Genomic DNA, 19,110 nt, shown 5'->3' with positions numbered 1-19,110 from the left:
CCCTAAGCTCATATCCCTAAACTCCTCAATCATATGAAATTCCCTAATCATCAAAGAAGACATTCTCAAAGATTTTCTACTTTAAGCGTCAGCTACAACATTAGCCTTACAGGGGTGATAATTCAATTGGAAGTCATAATCCTTAAGGAACTCTAACCATCTCCTCTATTTCTCTTTTCACCTTAGACCACCACGCTTCTGCTATGCCACTCTGATACATTTTAGTAACTCCTAAATGAATGCTAAGAGTACTCTTATGTCCTTTCTCTAAGATCATCTTCCTTAATTCGAGTTTACTAGGCACATAGATTCTATCTTTGAACCCCAAAACACCATTAACTTCCACTCGTGAAGGGCTATTTATATCCCTACCAATCTTTTTCACTTGGGTCACTAAGAAAGGATCTAACTCCTGGGTCCTCTAATCTCATCCATTAATCTATTAGTCCTTTCAACATATTCAATTCAATGTTCCTAAGGGTGAGCTCACATATTACGATTAAGTCTTTAACATCCTCAATCAAATCCAACCCTTATATCATCAAAAATGATAGATGAATGCTCATCCTACTCAGGACATTTGTCACTATATTAGTTTTACTTTTGTAACCCTCTCCATGGATTAGGCGCCTAAGTGTAAGTTCACTATGTACTCATACTCAGTCTTCAAGTCTTAACACTTCATTTATACCCCAGTCAAACTCTTATCCACTACCTTGTCCTATAGCCTCATGCCTTGCCACCAAAATGAATCGACTAATTATGCTTATCTAATACCCTTCAACAATCCACTCGTTTCTCGAGTCATACCTAGTTTCCCACTACTAGGAGTAATTTCACAAGTCAAACTTAATTTCCTAATTTGAGCCAAAAGATACATCTCTTTAACCATAAAGAAAGATAAATATAGAGGTTTCCTACTCAAAGCATCGACCACTACTTTAGATTTACCCAGATAACAACTAAGATTAAAATCCTAATCCTTACAATTTCTAACTATCTCTTCTGTCTCATATTCAACTCCTTCGGATCAAACAAATATTTAAGATCCTTATGATCACTAAATACCTCAACCTTAGAATTATACCAGTAATGTCTCCAAAATCTCAAGCGTAAATATTACAACCTCTAATTCAAGGTCATGGGTAAGGTAATTTCACTCATGAATTTTCCATTGATGCTCAGGGAGTTGTCGGTGCTTGCTCCAGGCAGCCATGGATCAATCTTTGCTATTGTGAACACTATGATTATGAGAATGTGAAACGTGATGAAATGAGATAAGACATGAAATTTCGTGACAAGTAAAGTAATGAGTCCATGAGTTTGTGAATGTGTGACATGCATCATATGCATTTATGTGACGAGGTATGATATGAAGTATATCGTTAGGGAAGGCCCTCCAAGTGTGAAACATCTTGGAGGAGTCCTAGGGAATAATGCGGTTTGGAAGGCCTAGTTCTGCCCGTTTGTGTGCATGGGACGTATCTTGCGCGACTTTGCTATCCCGATGAGACCCTAGTAGTACATCCTTCTAGTTGAGAGTGCACGATTGAGCCGACATGTACTCCTAGACTACTCCAGGTATGTTGCTTCAATAGCATACCACGTGATATGTGATTATGAGACACGTGACTGGCGCCACATGCATGCATTTATGAGTTGAGTCCATGACATTATTGCATGATGAATGACCATGCATGTGTTACCGTTGTATGTATAATTTGAATTTTGCACCTGATTAATGTGTAGCTATGGATGTGCTTGTTATGATTTGTGTGCGTGTTGCCTAACTGTTATTTTTACACCTGAAACTCCCTTGTTTTTTGTATGTGTTTAAATTATGTTGCAGGTGATCATCAGCATGAAGATGTTGGTGATGAGGCTTAGGCTTCAATTGGGCATGCTCTGATAGGATACGTGACATTGGGGCATAGCTAGGCTTAGTTTAGGATTTCATTATTGTTATTTTGTTTTGGAAAAAAAACTCATGTTTCATTTTTATATAAATTCCGCATTCGACCTTGTTTTAAGTTTAGGAATGTGAATTCTCTACTCTTATGTTAATGGAACCATTGTTTTAATTTTAAAGATTTTATTTAATCCAAAAATATGTTTTTATAATTATTGTATATGTATGTTGGGGTAGAGAAAAAAAAAGAAAAAAAGAAGGTATAGAAAAACAAAAAATTACACAATACAAAAGAAGATCAATTCACTTACCATTGAAAAGTTTTCCTTAAAAAATAAAAAATAAAGTTGAGAGTAATTTTTCAAGTCTTTAAACTGCTAAAAAAATCATTCATCACAATTTTATAATTAAGTTAATTTAAAATTTTATTATTTTTTCTGAATTCATTCATTATTTGAAGAATATTATCGACTATACTTATAATAATTGTGATTATTAAAATTAGTTTATGAAAATAAAAATATTTAATTAAACACCTGTATTTTAAAGCATAAAAATATCTGGATAAAGATGTTTTTGCTGAAACGAAATTCAAATTTAAAAATTAAAAATTAAAAACAAAACCCTTTATTTTAAAAAAATTAATAAAACATTTATTATTTTTTAAAAAATATTATTTTTTACAGATAAAAGAATGATCTATTCCGAAATAAATATACTACATTCATAGTGTGAATTAATAGATTTTATTTTGATTTTGATTTTAAAAATTTTAATTAATACTTGTAGCGGTAGCAATGAATTAATAGATTTTATTTTTGATTTTAATTTTAAAAATTTTAATTAATATTTGTGGCGGTAATTATTAATAATTGATAGCTCGAAAAGAAATAAATTCCCGCGTTCGAACCCTATAAATGTAAGAAGGTGAAGAAGGCAAAGTCACCGCACTGTCTCTATTCTTTGCTATTGTTCACGATGAAGACACTACTAAATGCCGGAAAGCAACCGGAGTCATTGCAAAAGAGAAAGATGAGCCTCAATCTAGTCTCTATCATCGTTGATCGTTTTCTCCTCGATAACAACTTTTCCCTCACGCGTTCCACCTTTCTCAACGAGGCTTCCTCGCTTATTGCCAACCAACACGTACGTATGCTACCTTCTTTTGCATTTTTTCTTATTAGAATCGGTCCAATGGTTTCCTCATTCTAATTCTTATCAATGAAGAAAGAAGAGCTATCAGCAATATTCAAATTTTAATTTTAATTTTATTATTTTTTTAGGTGTCAAAGAGTTTGCTGAGTTTGGAAAATATGCTGGATGAGTATATATGCTTGAAGGAAGAGAAGGCGTCGCTGCATCGAGAAAGGGTTGCGCTGATGCAAGAGAAAATCAGGATTCAGATGCTGTTGCGAGACATGCAAAATGCTGTCAACACATTCGATACTTTTCAGGGGCCACCCCCACCCAATGTTGCAGAGATGAACGCAAATCCTGCAATGCTTCCTCAATCCAGAGTTTCTCCTTCGGGTACATGTTTTTCCTCTTATGCATGAAATTTTTTTGTTTCAATGTGGTAGGCAGCCTTATTTGCTGATTTTGATTATTAAAACTGCAACAGCTATTTAAAACTTTTCAAGTTGTGGTACGATTAATTCAAATTGAGTTGTGGTATTAGTTTGTGTATGCATTGTCATCATTTAAGTCGATGATAATTGCATGAAAGGGTTCCTGCCATGTAGTTCCAGTTTCAAACCGGAATTTAAAACATTTACAAGTTTGATGAAATAAATATCTTGCCTATTTTAAGAACAAAGATTAGGTACGATGTGGGGTTTTGGTTATGTGTTATTCGTAAATGATAAGTAAAAACTCATATTAGGATGAGGAGGTTGAGGTTTATTTGGGGGTCACTTACAATTTTTTTTTATCCCTTATGCAACAATTAACTGTATATGTTATTTCTGTCATATATTCATGTGATATTCGTTTAAAATTTCTGTATTGCAATGGAGTAAAATGAAAATAATGTTAAGCTTCTTTATCATGAGTCAGTGATCAAATAAATTATCACATAGAATTTGTTTATCACTCATCAGCTCTTGAAAGCCAAAAAAGTCAAAAGGATGACTTAAAATTGGGCAATCAATTAATATTATATCAGAGTTATTGCAAGAACTTAGTCTCTCTTAGCTGAAAGCTCTGCAAGATCATGAACAATGTCTAAAATGGAAATCAAGGAATAACTATTACTAGTAATCTCCACTAAAACATGATTCACTTTTGAAATGGTGAAACCTGCAAGAAACTCCAACTAAATATTCTAAATTTTTTACCTCTGATATGCACTTGATAGCAAGATGACACTCAAGGCAAACCTGCAATTTTTCCATCACCCTTATTGGCACTCTCTCTGGGTTGCTCTTTAAAGTTAAAACGATTGCCCATTTCTCACTACGGTGCCTCACTTTATGTTCTTTTTCCTCATTGTCCCTGTCATGCAAAATAAAGCTAGTATCACGTACATAGCCTCGCTGCACTTATACCCAACTTACAACTAATCTGAGACCTGCCATTTTTATCATATAGTATTAATCCACAACTCCCTCAATGTACCCATTTTGAGCTTTTCCGATCATAATTGATTGCATTCAAAGAAACGACATTACAATTTGGCATCCAATTGATAATTTTTTTTCCATATACATAACCCCGCTTCCCAAATTGATTAGTGGTGGTATGGCCAAATAGTATAAGGTGATCTAACAAAACTTTTAGGGTGAGATTGCTCATCACCTTACAAGTTTTGTGAGGTGAGGATTGTTCACCTTACATTATTTTGACTAATTGATTTGGGATTTCCAATACTAAATGAAAAGAGTTGGATGCTTCATGTTTGAAATCTGTATTAGTTAGATATAATCTATGTTTCTAGTCTTCATTTTTGGGTAGTTTCAATAAATCAGTCTTTGCCTAATATTCTGTTTTGCTAATAGAATTGAATAACTCACTTGAATGTTTGAATTTTCCAAAGAGAAGTCCTATATTTGGGAATTCTGATTGATAAATTTAGGAGTGTAATCGTTAAATTGTATTTCCTTAGTCACTGTTTACTGTTGTATTTTTGGATATGTGTAAGCTAAGTTTATCAATTAATGGTTGAGTTAATCCTAATGTATTTAAGTCACAATTTGGAATTAAGTTTTTCAATTAAATTGAATGGTGTTCAACTTTTTAGGTTGTCTTAATGATGTTTTGACATTGCTTTGCTTTCTTAGGTGTTGCTCCTGTTAATACTACTCCTCTACCTCCGCAAAACATGTCTCATATACAGTCACTGCCTATGCGTATGAATACCAATGTGGAAGCAGGAAACTTCTCTGCACCCATGATTAGTGCATCTGACAGAAAGAGAAGAGATAGTCAAGCAATGGATGTTCCTACAGTTTCAAAGAAGCGTCGTGGTAGACCACCTGGTAGAAAAAATAATGTTCAAGGTATTTTTGTCCCCTAGCTGATAAATCTATCAAGTATATGCTAAGCTTTCATAATGTCATTAATTACATTTTTACTCTACTATTCTCAGGTCAAAACATACTGCCATCATCAAATAATACAGTCAATAACCAAGTAATTTCTACACCTTGTTCTGCAACTCAATCATCGGCTTGGAACTGTGCACTTGGTGGATCACAGGTTCAAGGATCTAATGCAGTCAATAACCAAGTAGTTTTTACGCCTTGCTCTGCAACTCAACCATCGGCTGAGAACTGTGCACTTGGTGGATCACAAGTTCAAAGATCTAGTGTTGCCAAAAGCTTATTCAATCCTCCTTCATTTCCTATTCCAACTAATTCTCCAGTTTTAAATACACCTTGCAAAACAAATCCTTCTCACAGTGATACATGTGTATTCCCTCTCGAGATTTCTCCGATTACGACATGCAATGGGAAGACTGCAGAACAATTGACTTGTTTAGGGAGAAGTGAATGCATTTCTCCAATCAATGTTGATTTGGACAAGACAAGTGAGAAGGATCTCGTAAGTAGCAGGTTGGATGCTTCTGATATGCATGAGAGCTTAGACAAATCATTGCCTGATGATGATGATGCTGCATACAACTTTGACATGGAGACATATCGTCACACAATGCTTCGGATTTGGATATGGACAAGTTTGACAAGGAAGACTTATCTGAATTCTGCGAATTCGAATGTGGAGCCTTCATTTCATGATGACACTGTCTGAACTCTGAAATGGAAACATGGATTCTTCTGTTTTTTTAGCTTTGTATTCATTATTCAGTGATAAAACCCACATAGGAATTTGGAAATGATGCTGCGAGTGCAACATTGGCTATATCTTATTTGATCTTATATCACCTTATTGTTTAGTTTGGTCTAGTGAAAACCTTGGGACTTTTGAAGCCAACTTCACGGTATATGTACATTAGAGTGTTGAAGGAAGGTCCTGCTTTTTATTCTCGTGTTAAACTTACATAGCTTATTTAAAATAAAAAAAAATAGATCGTTCTCATATTTTTGTTCATTATTTCCTGGGTTACTGAGTAGCATGTGCAGGTTAAGGATTATGAGAGTCAGGTGCAACTCTGCGTTTGTTTGTTTATTATAAGAATATATAACGTAAAACCATTTTTTTAATGGGCGTTGGATGGAATAACTCAGTTAGTTAGAGTGATATCGTTAATCACATTGTTGGAGGTTCAAGGCTTCCTTTTAGTGATTTATAGTTATTTTTTTATTTTTTCTATTTTTATTTTTTTCTTCATTCTTTGTACTAGCATATAAAAAGTTTTACTATATGTCTGTAAAACTTTTTAAAATAAAAAATAATAAAAAAATTATATAATAATAAATGGTTAACAAAAAATATGAACTATTATGAATTGACATTTATAAAAATAAAAAAAAAAATGGGAATTATAAAAGAGGAATTAAAAACAAAAAATTAGACAAAAATTGTGTACAAAAAAATTTCAATCTACTTTGACAAGGAATTTTTTTATTATTATTTTGATGAATTTTTTTCTTCTTAGTTAGTTTATAGTGAAGTAACTTTAGTTAATAACTTATTCAAGATTTTATCCATGTATCACTATTATGTTAAATTTTCCTTAGTTTTTCTTGGTCATTTTTGGCCAAGAACCCTACCTATCTCTACCTTGAGTAAAAAGCCTAGGAGTGGCCTTCATCTACCTTGGAGTGAGCCAAATCCTAGAGTACCTCTCAAGCATTCCATCAAACACCTTCTACTCAACCTCCATTTTCGTCCATTTCCTCCATCAAAGACGTCCCTTGAAGAGCTTTGATCCAAGGAGTCAAGGCTTCCTTCTCATTGATCACATTTCTCCATCAATGCAAGCAAGGATGCTATCTTGTGGTATCTAGAGCCTTAGTTCTTCAAGGGTAACATTTTTGTCTCTTATAAATTCGGTCATGTCTAATTTGAGTCTTCTTTCTTATCTTCTAAGTTGTGCTTAAATGAATCATCATATAGCCATATTTTGATGATCCATAAACCTCATTTCATGTGTTTATTCATACCATATCTTCCTTGTGAATCATCTTGACATTTTTAGGCTTTCTGATTTTTTTTAGTATTTCCATGAGTAAACATAAAGTAATAGTATATGACTTGATTCAAATAAGAGTTTTCAAGGTAACATTATTAATCAATTACCATTCAGGGTAATAGATTACCAAACTTGTTACTGCAAAAGGATATTCAAATATCCTCTATGTTAATAGATTACCACGTCTACTACTAGAAAATGTTTTTCAAGTACTTTCTGAGGTAATAGATTACCAAAGTTGGTAATAGATTAAAACAAACTCTCGCTTGAAAAAAGCTAAAGAATCAAAGTTTTCATCGTGTTAATCGATTACCACTAGAGATAATCGATTACCATAGAATGAAAGGCAATCTAGATCTTAAAAGGCTTAGGATAATCGATTACCATATCCCGTAATCGATTACATTGGTGATTTAATGTTTCTGGTTCAATTTTAAAAGGCTAGTAATAGATTACCATATCAAGTATTAGATTACCTCTGTTATTACTCTTTATAATTGAATCACGTCTTGCACTCTATAAAATCAATCCTTTTGGAATTAAAAAATATAAGAAAAGAATCTTTTAGAGAACTCTTTGAAAATCTTTTGAAAGAAAAAAATTTGAGAAAAATATTACTTTCAAAAACAAGATTCAAGGCTTATCAAAGAATTTTTCTGAAATTTCAAGAAGTGCAAAGATAGAACATGAATTCTTGAAGGAAGAAATTCAAGAAATGTATTCATGAGTGAAAGATAAATATATACATGAAATTAGGTGATATCTTTCTAATCTTTAATCTTGTATTTTCATTTTGACTGGTGTATCTCTTGAGATAGGGTGTCTCAACAAGAGATTTTGAAATCTTGAGTAGGGTTTCTCAAGTAATTTCTGTGGGGTACATAAATTTTGTATGTTTTCAATCTTGGGGTGTCAAGATTAATTAATGTTTGTTTGAATTCTTGAAATATTGTGTGTGCAAGGTGTTTGAAAAACAATATTACAATGAATGATATTTGATTTAGTGGGGTGCTATATCAGGGAAAATTGGATGTAGGCCAAGTGGATGGCTAAACCAGTATAAATTTATGTGTTCTTTATCTTCTTACCCTTATCTTTAAAGAATCTTGCTAATCTATTAGTTAAAGATTTCAAAATATTTGTGAAATACGAAATTTCAATTGCAGTACCAACTCTGATCTTTATTCATGTAATTGAAATTGATTAAGAAGAAGGTAATCTAAAATCAACCTTGGTTACAAGTGATTGTTTCGCTGCATTAACTTTGATATTCTGATATATTGGTAATAAACCTTGTAATCTACTGTTCTTTGTTAATACAAATTGAGCAAAGGTTGAATTTTAGATATCTTGATAGGTCTTTATCAAGAATTGGTCTAAAAGAGAGTCATCTTTGGATAGAATCTATTCAACTTTCCCTTTTAGATTATTGTAAACTGGGACCAACAATTGGTATCAAGAGCTTAGAATTTGAAAATTAGTCAAGTTAGATCCATTAATTCCTTAAGATGACTAGTAATCAATTATCATTTGCTGAAGGTACCTCTATAAATAGACCTTCTCTCTTTTGTGGGGGATAATTACCCTTTTTGGAAAGTTAGAATGAAAATCTTTATGGAATCTGTTCATAGAAGCATACGGCATGCCGTGATTACTAAATACTAAACTCCTACTAAAACTAAAAATGGAAAAGAAATAGAGATACCTTTTGATACTTGGGATAAAGATGAAATTAAAAGGGCTGAAAATGATGCAAAGACATTAAACATAATACATTCTGCATTAAACTATGATGAATTTTTTAGAATATCAGCTTGTACAACAACGAAAGAAGCGTGGGACTTGATTCAAGTGACACATGAAGGAACTCCTAAAGTTAGACGTGCTAGAAAGAATACTCTCATCCAAGAATATGAGACTTTCAGAATGACACAAGGAGAGACCATCATGGATATTAAAAAGAGGTTTACACACATTATCAACCACTTTAAAGGCTTAGGAAAGATCTTCGATGAAGAAGAAGAAAATGTCAAGGTCCTAAAGTCACTAAATAGAAGATGGCAACCTACGGTTACAACAATTATTGAATTTAAGAATCTGGCTCAAATGAAAAGTGTGGAAGAACATATGCATAAAGTTTTGATGATGCCAAAATATTGAAGAAAATACAAGTTCAAGTTAAAGCAAGTTGATCAAGAAGCAAAATCTTAAGAAATAACTAGATAAGTCTTAACTACTTAGCTTGATATGTAAAATGAACTTTTAGAAATTGCAAACTTCACTTGACCATTAAATAAGGATTTCAAGAAAATTAAATTTAGTCTTTTTGAATATAAGAATAAGTTTTTGAAAAAGAAGGTAAAAAGAGCATTCAAAAAGATTTTACAAAAATATTTATGACTGATAATTAGAAATTTCCTATAATCAAAAGTTTATGTAAAAAATATAGTAATATTTGCCTGGTAATCGATTAATTACTAGCTTATGTAATCGATTACCAGAGCAAGGAAACTTCAAAGTTTAAATTTTGAATACAAAATGTGTTCTGGTAATCGATTACCAGACCTTGTAATCGATTACCAGAAGAGAGAACTTCAAAATTTTGAATTTAAAAGATACAAAGCTTCAAAGTTTTTGAACTTAAAATTGTTGTATTCGATTGCCAAGTCTTTTAATCGATTACCAGAGGATCTTTTCTAAAAAATTATAAAGAGTTACAACTCTTCATGAAGAGACACATCTTAAGAAATAATTGTCTATAAATACTTATAATTTTTCAGAAGAAGGTTATGAACTCAAATGTAAAATCTATTACAAAAACTCATTGGCCAAAAGTCATTTGCAAAAATATCTAAAAAGTTCTTTAAGATCATCAAAGTGTAATATCTACTCTTCAAAGAGAGTCATTCTGTAATACCCAATTGATCAGTTGATCTCTAAAGGAGAAAGGGTTTTTCTCCTTGTTGGTTATTGAATCTTAACACAAGGAAAGAGAGTTCCAAGATGTTGGAGGATTCAAGTCTTGTAAGAGTTACAAGAATAGTGGAAATCTCAAGTGGGACACTTGAGGAATGGATGTAGGCAGGATTGGCCGAACCAGTACAAATTGAGTTTGCAATTCTTCTTTCCCTATACTTTTAATTATTTGTTTTTAATTGTGTTTAAGTAGTTTGCATCATCATTACATACAAATTTGTCTAAGAATTTGAATATATGAGAAAACATTTATGAAAACTCACAAAAGAGAAAAATTTGGATAACTTAATTCACCCTCTCTTAAGTTATACAAGGCTATTTGACTAACAAGTGGTATCAAGAGCAGGTTTCTTGTATAAAGCTTAAAAGATTCAAGAATTGAAATGGCCTCATCAAATTTTTTATTTCCTAAAGGAAACTCTATTAATAGACCTCCTATATTCAATGGTGAAGGATATTACTATTGGAAATCCCGTATGCAAATTTTTATTGAATCAATTAACTTAAATATATGGGATGCAGTTGAAAATGGTCCATATGTCCCTTCAATTAAGGTAGGAAAAGAAGCTAGGATTTTACCCAAAGATCAATGGAGTGAAGATGATAGAAGAAAGGTTCAATACAACTTAAAAGCCAAAAATATAATCACTCTACTTTAGGAATTGATGAATATTTTAGAATTTCAAATTGTAAAAATGCTAAAGAAATGTGGGATACACTTGAAGTAACACATGAAGGCACTAATGATGTTAAAAGATTTAGGATAAATACTCTCACTCATGAAGATGAATTGTTTAGAATGAATCCTAATGAAAATATAAAAGACATGCAAAAGAGATTTACACATATAATTAATCATCTTACATCTTTAGGAAAAGTATTTTCAAATGAAGATCTTATTAACAAAGTTTTGAAATGCTTAAGTAAGGAATGACAACCAAAAGTGACTGCTATTGTAGAATAAAGGATCTGTCTACCATGTCTCTTACATCTCTAGTTGGAAAAATTCAAGAGCATGAAATGGAATTGAAGAGACTAAGTCAAGATGAAGATAGTGAGAAAAAGAAGAAAAGTATAACACTTAAAGCATCTTCATTCTCTTATGAAGAAAATGATATGGACTCTACAAGTGATTTAGATAATGAAGTTATGAATTTGGGACTAATGGCTAAAGACTATGAAAGTGATGAAGAGGTAACTTCTTTAAACAATGATATCTCTATTACCTTTGATGAATTGCAAGATGCATTCAATGATTTATATAAAGAATCATTTAAACTTGCAAAATTAGTATCATCATATAAGAAAACAATTTCAAACTTAGAAAATGAGATTTTGAAATTAAATAATGAATTAGAAAATCTTAAAACTGAAATTAAGATAATTAATTCTAAAGAGGAAATTAGTAATTAGATACTAATAAGACAATTCATCCATGTTCAACTTGCAATAAATTTAAAGAGGAAATTAGTAACTTAAGAAACACTCTTGCAAAATTTAGTAGTGGAAGAAATAATTTAGATATAATATTAGGAAAACAAAAATGTGTATTTGATAAGGTAGGATTAGGATATAATCCTCAAAAACAACAAAAGAAGTACAAAATTTTTTTTGTTCCCACACAAGTTACTAGTTCTCCATTCATAACATGTTTTTATTGTGGAAAGAAAGGTCATAATTCTTCAAATTGCTATATTAGAAAGAATTTTAACAATCTCAAGAATATGAACATTAAGGACCCAAAGAAAACTTGGGTATCAAAATCAATCCATTCTTTGTTTTGAAGGATTCCAAAGACCAAACTTGGTACATTGATAGCGGATGTTCCAAGCACATGATAGGAGATGCTTCAAAATTCATTAACATTACTCCTAAGAAAAGTGGACATGTAATCTATGGAGACAACAACAAAGGAAAAATACTTGGTAATAGGTACAAACTTCTCAAACTCCATAAAAAATGTCTTACTTATGGATGGTCCTAAACATAGTTTATTAAGTGTGATTCAATTATGTGATAAAGGTTTTTCTATATACTTTAATTTACAAAAATGTCTTATTAAACATAAAAATGATGAAAATGCTAAGATAATAGGATTTAAAGTTAACAATGTATATAAGATAAACTTAGAGAAAAATATGAGTAATTCTCAATGTCATGTGAGTAAATATGATGAATCATGGTTATGGCATAAAAAAATTGCTCACACAAACATGGAACACTTAAATAAATTAATCTCAAAAGATTTAATAATAGGATTACCAAAAATTAAATTTGAGAAAAATAAACTTTGTGATGCATGCTAAAAAAGGGAAAAAAGTAAAAGTCTCTTTCAAACCAAAGAATAAAGTTGCAACCTCTAGACCTTTAGAACTCTTGCATATGGACTTGTTTGGACCTTCTAAAACTATGAGTTTTGGTGGAAGATACAATGGTCTTGTCTCAATAGATGATTTCTTTAGATATTTCTTGGATATTCTTTAAATAACAAATCCTATAGAATATTCAACAAAAGAACCATGACAATAGAGGAATCAATTCATGTTGTATTTGATGAAACTAACCTTGTTTGTCCAAGAAAAGATATTATTGATGATATTATAGAAATCTTTGAATATACTCATATTAATGAGCAAACTCAAAAGGACAAGAAAGATGAAGAAAAAGAGGATTCAATAATCCAAGAAGATCAAACAAACATGAATCTTCAAAGAGAGTGGAGAATCTCAAGAAATCACCCTCTTGAAAATATCGTTGGAGATATAACAAAAATGGTAACTTCTAGACACTCTCTAAAAGAAGCCTGCAATAATATGGCTTTTGTTTTTGAGATAGAAGTTAAAAACATTGATGAAGCCTTAAATGATGAACATTGGATTAATGCTATGCAAGAAAAGTTAAATCAGTTTAAGAGAAATCAAGTATGGGAACTTGTTGATGGACCAAGTAATCATCCAAGTATAGGAACAAAATGGATTTTTAGGAATAAATTAGACGAACATGGCATAGTAATAAGAAACAAAGCTAGACTAGTTGTTAAAGGATATAATCAACAAGAAGGCATAGATTATGAAGAAACATATGCACCTATAGCTAGATTAGAAGCCATTAGAATGTTACTTGCCTATGCATCTATAATGGATTTCAAACTATATCAAATGGATGTCAAAAGTGCATTTCTAAATGGTTTTATTCAAGAAATGTATGTTGAACAACCTCCTAGATTTGAAAACTAGATTTTCCAAATCATGTTTATAAACTTATAAAAGCTCTTTATGGTTTAAAATAAGCTACTAAGGCTTGGTATAAAAGATTGAGAAAATTTCTTAATGAAAGGATTTACAAGAGGAAAAGTTGATACTACACTCTATCAAAAGAAAAATGAATAACATTTTTTTATTACAAATCCATATTGATGATATTATTTTTGGAGCTACTAATGACTACTTGTGCAAGGAATTTTTGAATGATATGCAAAGTGAATTTGAAATGTCCACGATGGGAGAACTAAATTTTTTTTCCTTGGACTACAAATAAGACAAACCAAAAATGGAATTTTTATAAATCAAAGCAAATATTGTAAGAAATTACTCAAAAGATTTCGAATGGAAAATGCTACTTGGACAAAGATGAAGGTGGTAAATCCATAGATATAAAAAAATACAGAGGTATGATCGGATTCCTTCTCTATTTATCTGCAAATAGGCCTGAAATCATGTTTAGCTTGGTTGACATTGGTTAATATTTTAGCTTGCTCTTTACCTTTGGATAATTTTGTTATTATATTTTTTTTTTATGTTGCCAAAGGGGGAGAGAAAGGATCACAAAAGGAAAAAGATAAATAACAAGATAAATAAAATTTATCTTAATACTCTACTTGACTTTTTGATGTTGCCAAAGGGGGATAGATAGATAAGACTACAAATATTGAAAAGAAAATGATAAGACCGCAAAGGAAAAAAATGTTTATTTTTGTCTAACATTACTTTGGGCTAAGTTTGATGCTCAACTTGGCACTTATGTTTTATAATATAAACATTGATCTCTACAATCTTTTTCAAAACATAAGTACAACTCCTTTTATAAAAATAAAAGTAACATCAATCAATGCTTTACTAAAGGGAGTTTAAGGGGGAGTGATTGGAATATACTATTTCATTCTCCTTCCCTTTACAGTGAATTGTCATCATCAAAAATGGGGAGAATGTGGAAGAACATATGCATAAATTTTTGATGATGACAAAATATTGAAGAAAATAAAAGGTCAAGTTAAAGCAAGTTGATCAAGAAGCAAAATCTCAAGAAATAACTAGATAAGTCTTGACTACTTAGCTTGATATGTAAAATGAACTTTTAGAAATTGCAAACTTCACTTGGCCATTAAATGAGGATTTCAAGAAAATCTAAATTTAGTCTTTTTGAATATAAGAATAAGTTTTTGAAAAAGAAGGTAAAAAAAGTATTCAAAAAGATTTACAAAAATATTTTTGACTAAAAATTAGAAGTTTCCTATAATCAAAAGTTTGTGTAACAAATATAGTAATATTTGTCTGGTAATCGATTACCAGCTTATGTAATCGATTACCAGAGCAAGGAAACTTTAAAGTTCAAATTTTGAAAACAAAATTTGTTCTGGTAATTGATTACTAGACCTTGTAATCAATTACTAGAAGAGAGAACTTCAAAATTCTGAATTTAAAAGATACAACGCTTCAAAGTTTTTGAACTTAAAATTGTTGTAATCGATTACCAAACTTTTTAATCGATTACCAGAGGATCTTTTGTAAAAAATTATAAAGAGTTACAACTCTTCATGAAGAGACACATCTTAAAAAATAATTGCATATAAATACTTATAATTTTTTTGAATAAGGTTGCGAACTCAAATGTAAAATTTATTACAAAAACTCATTGGCCAAAAGTCATTTGCAAAAATCTCTAAAGAGTTCTTTAAGATCATCAAAGTGTAATATCTACTCTTCAAAGAGAGTCATTCTGTAATACCCAATTGATCAGTTGATCTATAAAGGAGAAAGGGTTTTTCTCCTTGTTGGTTATTGAATCTCAACACAAGGAAAGGGAATTCCAAGGTGTTGGAAGATTCAAGTCTTGTAAGAGTTACAAGAATAGTGGAAATCTCAAGTGGGAGACTTGAGGACTGGATGTAGGAAGGATTGGCCGAACCAGTATAAATTGAGTTTCCAATTCTTCTTTCCCTGCTCTTTTAATTATTTTTTTTAATTGTGTTTTTGAGTAGTTTGCATCATCATTCTTTACATACAAATTTGTCTAAGAATTTGAATATATGAGAAAGCATTTATAAAAACTCACAAAGGAGCAAAAATTGGATAACTTAATTCACCCCCCTCTTAAGTTATACAAGGCTATTTCACTAACAACAAGTGTTAAGTTATTTGGAAAACTTAGAGAATATGAGATGAACATGACAAGAATGGCTGAAGAAGAACAAAAGGATAAGAAATTCAAAGGTTTTGCACTAAAGCTGGAAAACTCTTCAAGTGAAGAAGATCAATAGCAATGAGGACAAATTTGAACAAGTAGAATTGAATCTAATGGTAAGGAAATTCCGGAAGTTCATGAAAAGGAAGAACAACAAAAAGAACTCCTCAAAACAAAAGAAATTCTTTAGAAAAAATGACAACTTCTCTCCTAAATACACATGCTTTGAATGTGGCAAAGTTGGACACATGAAGGCTGACTACCCCAACATAAAGAAACAAGGACATGAGGAAAAGAAACCTAAATTCAGATCATTGAAAAAGAAAGCTTATATAGCTTGGGAGGAAAATGACTCAACAACTTATATTGAGACGGGCAGTGAAGAAAAAGTAAATCTATGTCTAATGGTTAATCATGAAGTTGACTATTAGGTAAGTGATTCAGACTCTTCCATATATTCATATGATCAAATATATGATGCTTTATGTGATTTGTATAAAGAAGCTAAGAAGTTAAGCTCTTCAAACAGGAAATTGAAGGGCAATATTAAAGAAATGGAATCGAAAATCCCTTCTCTTGAAAAAGACATTCATTTTCTTAAATCTGAAAATAAGAAATTGAAATTGCGATGTTTAAAATGGAAGAACTTATATGCCTTTTAGAAAAATGAAGCATCAAAGAATAAAAGCAAACCCATTACTTCTCACATTTCATGTAATTATTGCATGAAACCTGGACATAGCTCTTATAAATGCATGATAAGAAAATTTGGTATTCCAAGTGAAAAGTTTGTATGGATTAAGAAATTGAATGATGATTGAGGGATGGTGTCACGATGACTTAACTTATTATGTTTTTCATTTGTATTTTTTAATTCAATTAGGAAGTTAGGAGGTTAGTTTGTCTGTTTTTCTTATTATAGTTTGTTTTCTCTTGTATTACAACAACTATATATACTTGTAATTGATCATTGTTGATCAGAATATAATATACAATTCTTGATTCTACATTCTTCGTGCTTCTCCTTCAATGAAATTCTCTTTCATAACATTTTCATGGTAATTTCTTTATCATAATTGTAATACATACCTCATATTCAAACTTTATTTATACTAATTGTAATTGTGCTTAGGAAAGTAGACCCTGAAAAATTAAGAGATAAAACTGGTACATTAAGAAAATTAACCTTGTTTTAACATGTAGTAGTTTAACACTCAGAATAGCTGAATATTCCGACCCGTTCGGCTGGACAGACCAACAACTAACCGGCCAACCTGACCGACTAGATTAATTGGGATGATTTAGGAGACCTTCGGTATAACAACACAAACATTAATTCGGTTTAATCAACTAAGTTTCACCTCTTCATAACCTAAACTTTTAACCCTTAATCACAAAACTGTGAATAAAAAAAAAAATGAACGCTGAAACCTTTATGTAGTACAAGAGAAAATTGTCGGTACGTAATATTAAAGAATTGGAAGTACTATATTATTCTTATAAAAACATATGCGGTAAGACGAAGTTAATTATGCCTCTTTATTTAAAAAAAAAAAAAAAAAACATTGTTATATTTGTTGATTTGATTCACTGTGGTGTATAAAACCAAACACGTACAATGATTAGTTAGACGGGATCCTGTAGTTTCGACTTTTGCCGAGCTGATGGCAATGATTTTTTATTTGGTAACATTTAATATATGGAGAGCAAGGAAGCATTTTAATTAATAATATTCCTAAAACAATAAATTAAAAATATTTTTTTTCTAAGAATTTATATTGCGAATAAATAATATATACACTTATAACGTAAAATTATTTTATACCAACATCTAATCATAAATAGTTATGTACAATAAATTTATTTATTTATATTATAACTATATTGAAAGCTATATAAACTTTTTAATTACTTAACTGTTTAAAAGTCTTTTTTTATTACTTTTCCACTATAATCATATTTAATTTTATATGTAGAGCATGTTAACTTTTCTAAGTATTTAAATTATTATTTCATAAATATAATAAAATTGTAAAATGTTGGCATAATTATATTTTTATTATGACTCTTGTAACATCTCGGTATAATTCTGATACGGTCCCGGGGAGTAATTCCTTAAAGCCCTTTCGCCTATAAAACTCATGACTGGAAGGTAAGTGTACCATATCGGCACACCAAGGGGGGAGTCAAAAAAGGGCCGACCTGATTTTGGCCCAAGCATGGAAACAATCGGAATCTGACCTGATCCCCTCCCACGAGGGTGATCTCAGGGGAGTTCGGTCGGAATCCGATCTGGACTCGATCTCAGGGACAGTTAAGCCCTTACGCCTTATAGGCTTAGGGCTGGAAGGCAAGTGTACCGTCCCAGTCAGATCCCGATCTGATACCCTTTACAGGTTTTGATCCGATGAATCTTGAATATGGGTTTTCTCGGTCGGCAGGCGATCTAACCTCTCACATGGGTAAGATCAATCAAACAGCGATCTCACCCACGCCCTGGACGAACTCGGCCTGGGTATGGTCGGCCAGGGTGCGCTTGGCCATGGTGAGATCGGCCAGGCTGTGCTCGGCCATGGTGAGATCGGCCAGGCTGTGCTCGGCCATGATGAGCTCAGCCAGGGTATGGTCGGCCAAAGTTCGAGTGGGTCTCACCCTTTGTACTAGTCCGAGAATCAAGGATGAAAAACCTATCTTTGATAATCAAATATTCCCAAGGAAAACCGTTATGGAAATCCTCGCGCTCACAAGGCCCAGGTGGCCCATGAACAGAAATGTATAAAACCTAAAACCCTAGAGTTAAGACGGCAGATTACACTCTTGAATGCTCTGGCTTTGGAGGCCTGACCTAGGAGAAGAACCCTAGACGCTCCCTTGGCTGGAACATTTTGGTGCCCACCGTGGGGCTACGGTGAAACTTTTCCTACGCCCCAAGTCATATAGAAGAACCTGCATTTTACTATGGCGAGAGGCGGCACATCAAACAGCGACTCACAACACCCTACCATGGAGGAGATGATGGCATTGATCAACGACTTAAGAGAGGAGAATGCGCGATCCAGGGAAAGGGAGGAGGCCATTCAGCAGGAGAATGAGGAAATCAGACCACGAGTCGATAAGATGCAAGCCATGATGGCAACTAATATCAGAATGGCGGAGGAAGACGTGATGACGC

At 32.0% G+C, this 19,110-nt stretch overlaps 1 protein-coding gene across 1 annotated transcript; it reads left to right on the top strand.

The window, feature by feature from the left end:
• Positions 1-2,594: 2,594 nt before the first annotated feature.
• Positions 2,595-7,060, top strand: LOC109793259 (uncharacterized). Its single transcript, XM_020352719.3, has 4 exons — positions 2,595-3,055; positions 3,193-3,439; positions 5,188-5,406; positions 5,496-7,060. The coding sequence occupies exons 1-4, from the start codon at positions 2,888-2,890 to the stop codon at positions 6,155-6,157; spliced, it is 1,296 nt and encodes a 431-aa protein (XP_020208308.2). The 5' UTR covers positions 2,595-2,887; the 3' UTR covers positions 6,158-7,060.
• Positions 7,061-19,110: the final 12,050 nt, after the last annotated feature.

The sequence above is a fragment of the Cajanus cajan genome, chromosome 3 (assembly GCF_000230855.2).
Source record: "Cajanus cajan strain Asha chromosome 3, NIPB_CcT2T_4, whole genome shotgun sequence".
Lineage (NCBI taxonomy): Eukaryota > Viridiplantae > Streptophyta > Magnoliopsida > Fabales > Fabaceae > Cajanus > Cajanus cajan.
Note: the sequence above shows the minus strand (reverse complement) of the source record. Positions and strands in the feature narration are given on the sequence as shown.

Excerpts from the sequence above, each read along its gene's own strand:
- LOC109793259 (XM_020352719.3), top strand. The coding sequence starts at position 2,888 with ATGAAGACACTACTAAATGCCGGAAAGCAACCGGAGTCATTGCAAAAG. Across the intron at positions 3,056-3,192 it reads CGCTTATTGCCAACCAACAC|GTGTCAAAGAGTTTGCTGAG; the intron begins GTACGTATGCTA and ends TTATTTTTTTAG. Across the intron at positions 3,440-5,187 it reads ATCCAGAGTTTCTCCTTCGG|GTGTTGCTCCTGTTAATACT; the intron begins GTACATGTTTTT and ends TTGCTTTCTTAG.